Raw genomic sequence first — 11,953 nt, 5'->3', positions numbered from 1 at the left:
ACAAACCGCTGCGCGTAATGCACAGAGCGCACGGGGGAAGAATGCAGAGCAACAAGACCTATAGATCAGACTAAATCCACAGACATGCATTGCAGATAAGACCAACACTTAGCTATCTTGGAAATCTACAACTTCTACAAGGTGAATGCTGTGCGTTCGAGCTGGGTGAATCACTTTTAGAGGTTTATCAGAGTGGAGTTGCATTTGCTAGAGGCTGTTTGCTAAGCTGCGCGTCATGGGTACATCAGTGGCGTTAATTTTAGTGCTTTTCCTCAGCGCATCATGGGCATGCCAGCTGCCCCACGACTGGAGACCTCAGACGGAAGCGTGCCGCGCAGAGCTGGCGGAGATCATCGTGTTTGCCAAGGTGCTCGCCCTCCATAAAGAGTCTTACAGCGTTTATAATTTCCTGCCGTGGCAGTACGACACGGATCTGTTCTTCTCCGCGGAGATCGAGCTGCTGTGCGACCAGGCGTGGGGCAGCATGCTGGAGGTGCCCGCCGGATCCAGGTTCAACGTCAGCGGGCTGGGGTATTTCCCCTGCTACTCATACAGCGTCATGGAGAATAACTCCTACTATTTCTTTCTGAGGTAAGATTCAAAGGTCGCATGAAATTATAATAAAGTTTAAGATGTTAGTATTTTTGTAGGATATATATATTAGCCAGTGTGCTCCAAAACAGTGAAAAATACACATTTAGAAGATATAAACATCCAAAAGGTAGCAGTTTGTCACTTGTGCCTAAATAAGTCAATTATTGTTTTGATGTCATCTCATTTCCCAGATATGGGTTGCGGCTGGAAGTGCATCCGCTGCATAAAAACGTGCTGGATAAGTCGGCGGTTCATTCCGCTGTGGCGACCCTGGATTAATAAAGTGACTAAGCCGACAAGAAAATGAATGAATGTCACCTCATACTTCAGTTTCTCATCAAATCTTCTGGCCAATCAAATGCTTTCTATTGTCTAACATGCCCCGCCCCCTTCTAGACGCATCACATTTGATGTGCTTGAGCTCAACCACTCTCACTTGCAGAGTGGTGAAAATACAACACTATTGGCTGTTTTTAAAGGGGAGGAGCTACACTATGTCCCGCCCTCACTTTGTTTCAGTTTAGATTATGTCAAACATGATTAAAATGCACATTCCAGAGCACTTCACCTGACCTTTAAAGGTGCAGTTTGTCATTTTGTGCATTAAATAAGGGGGTTAAAGAATAACTTTATGGCTTATGAAAGGAAATCAAAAATGAAAAGATGAAGATTCTTTTACATTGAGGGTTGCCCCCTCATGGGCACCTCATGTAATGTGAGGTTAAGTTGGGTTTATACTTGATTAATAATTGGGTTTATACCGATTAATATAGAGACTAAGCCGAAAAGAAAATTGATAATTGAATAAAGTCATCTAAGCAGCCAACGACTCTCAAAGTGTAGCATTGTTTACAGTCAGCTAAATAGTGCTAATGTTGTTTTGAAGTCATATTTACATGCGATTTCAGACCGAATGTTCAAGCTGGCTTAATAAACAATATAGAGGCCGTGTCACAAGTTGTCACTGTTCAAAAATGAACAAATGTGCGAATATAAAACCAAATTTACCTTAGTTTGCATTGAGTGTCGCCCCCTCATGGGCACTGCCATCATGCCGAGATCATATGACTTGTCTTGCAAAAGATTGATAATATTGCAATATGGTCCATATTTTAAAGGACCTGACAAAATTCTTGTCGCCTTTCCAGGTTTTAGGAACAACAAATAACTCATCTTCTAGTTGATCATTCGGTATCAGTGGCTTATATGAAAGGCAAAGGCCTCATCATGCTTAATTTACTCAAATAAAATATGATCAAGCCCTGGTTTTTAATTATTTGATTAGGACAATAAGGTCTGACTTTGCTTAGTCTAAAGTCTTGTTACTTAACAGAAATAATGTCCAGTATAGAATATAAAGTCCTGCTGCAGTGGAAACAGAATGAATATTGTGTCTGACTCCATCAAATCACTTATTAATAAAGTCATCTGGGATGGCAAAGAAAGCGTTCTTGCAGGACTGCCAGAGCGACCTTCTTGCTGTGAGGCGACAGTGCTAACCACTGAGACACTCTGCCGCCCTGAATTAACATACTATCAATTAATCAATTAACAAAACTATCAATTCATTGCATATTCATTATATGATTACTAAGCAAACAGAACAAATTTGGGAAATGCATTTATTTATTTAAAATTATAAATATTTTACAAAAGGAAGCATCACTTTTAAATTTTTATTCTTTTATTTAATTATTTAATTTATTTATTTAATTATAATTATTGTTGTTGTTGTTATTATTATTATTATTATTTTACAATTACGAAACAATCAAAATAATGGATGATTGTCTTGGAGCTTAAACAGTGAACTATAGAGCTTTTATTTTGGCGACCAACAAAAGAATAAACGTCTTCTGAACGCATTTAATTATTTTATTTATTTTTTTTTGACAATACTTTTATAAACCTTATAAGAAACATGTCATGATGTGTATGTTATAACCTACTTTAAGACACTGAAAACACTGTTATATGAGCTGCTCGTGTGAACAGATCACAGAAATGCACATCACGTCACATTACACATTACATTTATTTACAATGCTGACTTATCATGCTAAACACAGGGCTTTAACAGGCAGGCCTATTATCAAAGACTTACTGTCCAACTAGTACGGTAACACTTTATTTTGATGGTCCATTTGAGTATTAGTAGACTGTCTAATTAATATCTGTTGATACTGCTCCTTCAACAGACATTTAACTTACAAGACATCACAGACATTTAACTCTCATAAGAAACTTTGCTAGTACATGTCAACTTACACTAACCCCAACCCCAAATCTAACAATCTACTTATAATCTAATGAGAATTGGTTGACATGTAAATGCAAGGTAACTTAATTCAACAAACGGATCACCAAAATAAAGTGTGACCAAAAATGCTCATCAACATTGATTTTTACTTGCATTTGGCTCTTTTTTAAGTAAAATTGTAAACCCTGTGTATGCAACTTTAGAAAGGCTTTGCATCAGCATTTCTGCAATCCAGTCCAAACACAATTAGAGTTGGACTATAAATTCCCAAATAAGAGCACGAACAAACCACAACAATCTGCAGCTCCAAGGTCACAGACTAAACAAAAGATAAACAACAGTTATTGAACTACCTTTAAACATCCATGCCTACAGGTATCAGTAAATGTCCAAAAGCACACAGAAAAAAATCAAATAAAATAAGTGCGAAAATTTACACTGTGCAGCTTTAAATCAAAGCAAATCGTTCATTTTTTATAGGTGCATCATTTTATCAAACACAGTTTTCCTAAGTGTCAGGAATCTTGATCATGATTAGGTTTTTTAGGCACATTTGGTGACGAAATTTATACAGCGCATCCGGAAAGTATTCATAGCGCTGGTCCCACTTTATATTAAGTGTCCTTAACTACTATGTACTTACATCAAAAAATAAATACAATGTACTTACTGTGTTTATAATGCATTTGAGAACACTTGTGGTGCTTTTGAGTTGGGATAGAGGTTGGGTTATGGACAGGTTTGGTGGCATGGGTAGGTTTAAGGGTGGTTAAGGTGTAAGGGATGGTCAACAGCGTATTTACAAACGTAATTACAAAAGTTAATTACAGATGTAATTACATACATGTATTTAATCAAGCATAAATACGGAGTAAAAACATGTATTTACACAATAAGTACATTGTAACAAACTATGAGTTCCTGTGTAAGTATATATTAGTTAAGGCCACTTAATATAAAGTGGGACCATAGCACTTCTCTTTTTCTACATTTTTTTGTTACAGTCTTATTCCAAAATGGATTAATTGATTTATTTCCTCAACATTTTTCACACAATCCCCCATAACGAGCCCTGCGCTTATAAGATCCTCAAGCCCGGGGCTCCCTCCTGTTTGCAAGCCTAGAGGGGAGTTTGAGCTCAGGTAGATCTCGAGAACTCACCTGCTGTAGCTAATGAACAGATAGTGATTGCTCTTAAGAGATAACCACTTACTCAGAGCATGCCTATGGTGCCGATTTGGATTAGTTAATTAATTTAAGTTGCATGTTTTTGGACGGTGGGAGGAACCTGGGGGGAAACTCATGTGAGCATGGGGAGAACGTGAAAACTCCACACAGAAATGTCGACTGGCTTGGTAAGGACTAGAACTTGTGACGTTCTTGCTTTGAAGCAACAGTGCTAACCATGCCACCCATCTAGGAAAGGAGGAGGAGTAGGGGTGGAAGGGGGGATTCTTCAAAACAAAGATGGCTGTTATATGGAACTTAGGGTATTTATAATGACTTAGGAATCGTCTGATTGGTGAATCATAAATTGAATAATGTAAGGCCGCCTGCAAGCAATTATAAGCACGTGATCCTCTCGAAATTAGTTTATAAATAAACTTCACTTAATGAGTGGAAAGCATCTAACTTTGCGTATCATTAGATCATGAATCCTGTGCATAATGACAAAAACATTTGTCAGACTTAATTAGCGCTGGCTCGTCCTTGTTTCTGTGTTTATAATAGGAATGAAATCACTTTGGCAGATGAGTTTACAAAGGATGAGGTAGCGAACAGATTAAGTGCAGGCCATTTTGGATGGAAAACAATAGCAATTGTAGAGTACAGTATTTGGTACAGTGTAAGGTTTGAATCTCTTGACAACTGTTCTTTTTTATTGCTCGTATTTCCTGTCTCACCCTATGGTCCAATCAGTTACTGGAGGATGTTAAACTCCCTCATGTTGAATCCGTCAGACTCAGCACTTTTCTGGCCAAGTGGTTTACTGTGATAGGCAGCACTTTACACATTCAGCCTGAATGTAAACCGAGCAGACAATATGACCTGTTTTATTAAAGCAATCTTGTTTGCTGGCTTCGTGAAACAGCTGAAACTTATTTGACAGATATACAGAGAAAACCTGCAGGCCTGTGAGAACTGTTGGGCACCTTTGGTCTTGTGGGTTTAGTTTACAATTTAATTTGAGCTATAACACACTTTTAGCTAGTTTCTTTCATCTATATGTTAAAATGTCTGACAGTGAACGTGCATGTTTTTGTTGTGTTTAGTTTTGTTTCATGTATCGTAAATACTCACTAAAGGCTGGTTTACATGTTATATGATTTTATGTTCCTGGGTCGAATTTCGTTGCTGGTATTTTGTTTTTCTGAACGCTACCTTAATGTCAGCACAGGCTCATTCTGAAAATGTAGTCCCGCAGACGTTTCTGGAGACCACGAATTATGGAGCCGGAGGTACGTATGACTGCATTTAATTTTTTAAGCGATAGCTACGGGGCAGTATGACGCCGTTCTTTTTGGCGCTTACCGGCTAACCGCTTACCTCCATGTGGAGGGCTTAGCCGCCACAACCAGTTTGTCTAAATAGCTCGTCATGTACAGTTGAAGTCAGAACTATTAGCCCCCCTGTTTATTTTTTTCCCAATTTCTCTTTAATGGAAAGAAAAAAAAAAATCAGCACATTTCTAAACATAATAGTTTTAATAACTCATTTCTTATTTAATAACTGATTTATTTTATCTCTGCCATGATGACAGTAAATAATATTTGACTAGATATTTTTCAAGACACTTCTATACAGCTTAAAGTGACATTTAAAGGCTTAACTAGTGAGATTGTCACTAATGGGCGGGGCTTTCCTTTTCTGATGATACGTACAAAGTGAGAATGTCAATCTGAGGGTTTCTACTGACTGTTTTTTATTAAGTGTGATAAACAATAGAATAAATACACTTTTACTATTAGAAGCTGGTTATATTCACAGACTTTTGCCACTGGGCAATCTTCCACTGGGGTAAGCTAAATAACTGTGTTTTGAACCGTTGAGTAAATAGTAAGTAAATTTTCATTTTTGCAGGAACTATCCCTTTACGTTTTGAGAGCTGACTTTGAGTATATTGACTTGAGTTCAACTACTCTTATGAGTAATAAAAGAATAAACCATTTGAATGCAATAACAGCACTTTTTGTGGCGCTTTGTTGACATATTGTAGACTTATTTCACTTCAATTGTGAGAAGCCTTCATGACAGTCTGCTTTCTTTTAGTGTTACAACTGTAAAATAAACAACTTAGTGTTTTGCATAAGGATAATAATCACAAAAGTACAATTATTTTTTCTTTGGGAACTCATCTGGAAGACCATCAGGGCTTTATTTGCCCTTTACTCCATGTTATGGATGCTGAATCAGCTCAATCCTTTGCAACTTTCATATTTCCTGCCAAATGCTCCAAACAAGAGTCCGCAATTCTGGAGCAGACATAAAGAGGGGAAAAAAAACTTGTTGAGTAGTTGGACTTTGTCTCAGTTTCTGCTCTGCCTTTTAATGTCCCATATGTCATGAGTCTGAAGCATGAACCAATCAGACAGCTGGTTCCAGTTTGCCAAGACAGTTCTCACCAGTCAAACCATCAAAAGCCTGAGAAACTGGAGCCACTCTGCATGGAAACGATAATTAATGCAATGTGGTACTACATGCAGGCGTTCAGGTTTCCTTGAGAGACTTTCTTTTTTAATAGAGGGTGGCCGGTGATTCATGGTGGTTACATCCTGAAGATGAAATTTGCAGGATGTCTAGAAGGAACCATTTGAGGAAATATATAGAATTGGTCATTTGTTAACATTTTGGAGGATTTTTTTTTTATCAGGGGTGGAAGTACTATTGCAGTGTAGAGAGATGTTTGCATGTTAAAAAATGTCTCTAAATTTGCTGTTTTCTGTATTTTGTGAATCATGTTTTAATTTTTTCCCATTTATTTGTATTTTTGAACTACATTATGGGACCTAGATCTTTCTTCCAACAGCTTTTAACCTTGAAAAATCCAAAAAGTGACTTTTATTGACATTTTTAATAGATTAAAATTAGCAAAATTACACTTGTAGCAGTGCAATAGGAGGTGTGCGTTAGCTCGAGGCCAAGTGCCTTAGTGTCTCATCAGTGACGATATACAGCCATATCGCACTGCTACGAGTGCTACAGTTAACCATTCATCCATTTTCCTTTAGCTTAGTCTCTTATTCATTAGGGGTCGCCATAGCAAAATAAACCGCCAACTATTCCAGCATTTATTTTGAGCAACAGATGTCCTTCCAGCCACAACCCAGTACTGGGAAACACCCATACACACATGCATTCACACACATATAGTCAATTCATCAATGGCACATGTCTTGTGGGGGAAACCGGAGCACCCGGAGGAAACCCACACCAACACAGGGAGAACATGCAAAACCTCAAGCCCAGCCAGGACTCGAACTAGCAACCTTCTTGCTGTGAGGCCACAGTGCTAGCCACTGAGCCACCGTGACACCCGTTACAACCAATTAAACTACTACAAATCTAATATGTTTCTTTATTATTTTTCAGCAGGGTTTTCTTTAAAAACGGATCTTATTATACTGTTGTGCTTTTAGCTAATATATAGAGCCATTATATGCATTATACGAGTAAAAGGAATATGCAGAAATTTGTATTTTTTCTGGTATTTTCATAAGCATAGTGTCTGTTTATTTTTAGAAATGTTGAACAGGAAAAATCAACATTAAATGTCTAATAAACTTAGAAGTCTAATAAACTTGTGCCTTTCTTAAAATGTTGGGAAGTCGAATGCTAAATGGATTCAATCCAAAACCAATTTAATGGAGAAAAATGTAGCATTCGGTATAGCTATACAGTTAAAACCAGAACTTTACATACACTCTAAAAAAAGGAAGATAACCATTTAAAAAAATATATATATATAAAAAAAACTATATATATAAAAAAAAAAATATATATATATATATATATATATATATATATATATATATATATATATATATATATATATATATATATATATATATATATAATATGTCTGGTGTTAAGTAAAACTAAATGTTTACTATTTTAGGTCCATTAGGATTACCTAAATAATTTACATTTGCTAAATGCGAGAATAATGAGAGAATTTTTATTTTATTATTATTATTTTTTTAATTCATTTATATACAGTCAAAAGTTTACAAACATATCCTTGTTATTTTTTAGCTTTGTTTTTAAACTGTTAAACTTTGGTCAAATGTTTTGGGTTTCCTTCCACAAGCTTCTCACAATAGTTTGCAGGAAATTTTGGCCCATTCCTCCTGACAAAATTGGTGTACAATTCAGATATGTCAGATATGTTGCCTGTCTTGCTCGCACAAGCTTTTTCAACTCTGCCCACAAATTTCTATAGGCTTGAGTTCAGGGCTTTGTGATGGCCACTCCAAAACATTCACTCTGTTGTCCTTAAAGCACATTTTACCTAATTTGGCAGTATGCTTAGGGTCATGGTCTGTTTGAAAGACCCATTTGTGGCCAAGTTTTAATTTCCTGGCTGATGTCTTGAGATGTTGCTTTCTTCATGATGCCATCTATGCTGTGAAGTGAACCAGTCCCTCCTGCAGCAAAAGAGCCCCAGGTGTGAAGGTGTTCCTAGGCTTGTAAGCTAACCCCTTTGTCCTCCAAATGTAAAACTGCTCATTATGGCCAAACAAAAATTAGTCCAAAAATTAGTCTTTTTCCCAGTGTAATTTAGCAAATTGTAATCTGGCTTTGTTGTTGATTCTGGCTTGTTGAATTTCCCTTGTTGTCACAGAAGGAAGCAGTGTGTTTGAGGTTTTCCTTAAATACTATTCTACAGTTGTGCCCCCAGTTAACTCAAATGTTGTCAATTAGCAAATCACAAACTTCCAAAACCTTGACACCATCATCTGAGCTTTTTCAGAGGCAGAATAATTTTACTGAAACTGAAACAGCCTTCACAATGATTCTGGAGCTCAACTGAAATCCATCAGAGGATTCTGGAACTCGAGTTGGGTCTAGAAGCTTTAAGTCTGGCACTGAGCACAGGTTTTGTAAAAGCCCCTGAGCTTCTGATGCCCCACTAAAAAGGCTGAATTATATCCAGATGGAGGGACTCTCTGCTGTCAGCGTCCAAAGCCAATGTTTCCGTCAGGGAAAACGGCTATAGGAGCCAGGTGGAAAACTGTTCACCTCAAACCCATTTCCCACATTGAGAGCGACGGTGATTCAGGGCCAACAAACATATGAACAAAGCTTACAAAGCTTACATCTGATTTTATACAGTAGGTATGATCATATAGCACCAAGGATTTAAAGAAAAAAGGAAAAACTCTCATTCAAAAGATGCAGAAATATGCACTGTAAAAAAATATCCATAAATTAGCAGTTTTCCATATTTTGTGATTCATGTTTTTATTTTTCCCAATTTGTTTATGCTTTTGAATTGTTTTGTGGGACCTTTATCTGTCTTCCAACAACTTCAAATGTTAAAAAGTTTTTAAAAAGTAATTTTTATTAACATTTTTTATAGTTTACAATACCTGACAGAAGTCTTGTCGTCGATCCCAGTTGTAAGAACAACAAATAATGACTTGAAAAGTGACAGAAGATCGATTTTCCTGATCAATCATCTGTTGATCTGCATCCCAATCATCACAAATCCTGCAGAAGACCTACTGGAACCAGCATGGACCCAAGATTCTCATAGAAATCAGTCAAGTTTGGGGAAGGAAAAATCATGGTTTGGGGTTCCATTCAGTATAGGGGCATGTAAGAGATCTGCAGAGTGGATGGCAACATCAACAGACTGAGGAATCAAGAGATTTGTGCCGCCCATTACATTATTAACCACAGGAGAGGGCAAATTCTTCAGCAGGATAGCGCTCCTTATCATACTTCAGCCTCCACATCAAAGCTCCTGAAAGCAAAGAAGGTCAAGGTGCTCCAGGATTGGCCAGCCCCGTCACCAGACATAAATATTATTGAGCATGTCTGGGGTAAGATGAAGGGGGCATTGAAGATGAATCCAAAGAATCTTGATGAACTTTGCGAGTCCTGCAGGAACGCTTTCTTCGCCATTCCAGATGACTTTATTAATCAGTGATTTGAGTCATTGCAGAGATGTATGGATGCAGTCCTCCAAGCTCATGATGGAGTCAGACACAATATTCATTCTGTCTCCACTGCACCATGACTTTATATTCTACTGGACATTATTTCCGTTAAGTGACAAGACTTTTGTCTAAGCAAAGTCAGACCTTATTGTCCTAATTCAATCATTAAAAATTAAGGCATGCTCAGATTTTATTTTGATAAAATAAGCATAATCTAGAGGCCTTTGCCTTTCGTATAAGCCACTTCTGATACCAAATGATCAACTAGAAGTTATGATTTGTTGTTCCTAAAACTTGGATAGGTGACAAGACTTTTGTCAGGTAGTGTAATGTGTGGGTTGGTGTAGTATATTATTCTACAAAACCTTGTAATAAGCTGCCAGTACATGGTCTTTTATTTTACAGACATATTTCTCTCTATATTTCTTGAACATTATATTATTTCAAACTTCTAAAATGTCAATAAAAGCCACTATGTTTAACTCTAGAGTTGAATTTTTAACATCAAAAGTCGACAGAGCAGAGATCAAAGTGCCATAATGTAATTCATAACCATAAATATTTTTTATTTATATATATATAGGCATGATTATATAGCGAAACAGTGAAAAATCTCATTTAAAGATGCAGAAAGTGCCTCGTCTGGCTTTCTAACATGCATGTCATTTGTTTGGATTAACTGTGATTTCCTGTTCCCAAATGACGAGTATTGAAAAAATATGCATTGTTAATGATTACACGGCGAGTGCTGCAAACCATTACGCTCGCATTTTAATGCCTTCAGGGACTACAAACAGACGGTCTCATTCCCCAACGTTGTGCCAATGTAACCATGGTTTTTGTGTCCGTGTTTTTAAAGCCACCCTTGAAACTTTGATAACAGACTTTCTTCATTTCCTCGCCGCTGTGAGGTGTGTGTATGTGTGTGCTGAAGTGTGAAAAATGTGAAAGACTGCAGGCCGAAACAGCAAGAGAGCAGTCAAAGAGCAGCTTTGTATGCCAATCACCAGTAATGCATACTTCACTCACACAGTTACGGACACAAGAAAAAGAACAAAGAGCAAAGGATAGACCTCCCTAAGCTATGTGTGTATAATTAACTTCTTATTGAAGTTATATATTGTTTCACTCTTCACTGTTTTGCTTTAAAGGAACACTCCATTTTATTTTATTTTTTGGAAACAGGCTTGTTTTACATCTTCCCTGGAGTTAAACAGTTGAGATTTACCATTTTTACTATCCAGCACTTTTAGCTTAGCTTAGATCATTGAATCAGATTAGACCAGGGGTGGCCAATCCTGTTCCTGGAGAGCCTCCTTCCTGCAGACTTCAGTTGCTACCCATATCAAACATACCTGAACCAATTAATTAGGACACCATGTGGTAATTACAGGCAGGTGTGTTGATTATGTGTTGCAACTGAAATCTGCAGGAAGGTAGCTCTCCAGGAACAGGATTGGCCACCCCTGGGTTAGACCATTAGCATCTGACCAAAGAGATCACTTTTCTATTTAAAGTTTGACTCTTTTGTAGTTACATTGTGTATTAAGACTGTTGGAGAATAAAAAGTTGCTATGTTTTGGTAGATGTAGTCTTAAAATAATAATTGTGTTATATTATTTCTGCTGCTTCAGCTGTGATATTGCAGCAAAGTTTCTTTATTATGTCAGAAGGAAAGTACAGTATAGTTCCCAGCCATATGGGCCTTGAAAATAGCAACTTTTCTGACACTCTTAGTACACAATGTAACTACAGAAGAGTCAAACTTTAAATAGTAAAGTGATCTCTTTGGTTACTTATGAGCGAGATGCTAATGGTCTAATCCGATTCAATGGTCTATGCTAAGCTAAGCTAAAAGTGCTAGATTCAAAGATGGTAAAACTCTGAATCTCAGTACTGGGTGTAACTGCAGACGAGTCAAGCTTTAAATAGGAAA

General features: G+C 37.2%; 1 protein-coding gene across 2 annotated transcripts in view; it reads left to right on the top strand.

The window, feature by feature from the left end:
* Positions 1 to 11,953, top strand: part of ccdc3b (coiled-coil domain containing 3b) — a 26,335-nt gene continuing 14,382 nt past the window's right edge. The window contains exons 1-2 of one of the 2 annotated variants that reach the window (XM_087272391.1): positions 1 to 290; positions 484 to 591. In XM_087272391.1, coding sequence (XP_087128517.1) covers positions 283 to 290; positions 484 to 591 — 116 coding nt within the window. In that variant the 5' untranslated portion in view covers positions 1 to 282. 2 annotated transcript variants of the gene reach the window in all.

The sequence above is a fragment of the Danio rerio genome, chromosome 11 (genome assembly GCF_052040795.2).
Source record: "Danio rerio strain M-AB ecotype USA chromosome 11, GRCz13ab, whole genome shotgun sequence".
NCBI lineage: Eukaryota > Metazoa > Chordata > Actinopteri > Cypriniformes > Danionidae > Danio > Danio rerio.
This window is presented reverse-complemented; position numbering and strand designations above follow the sequence as displayed.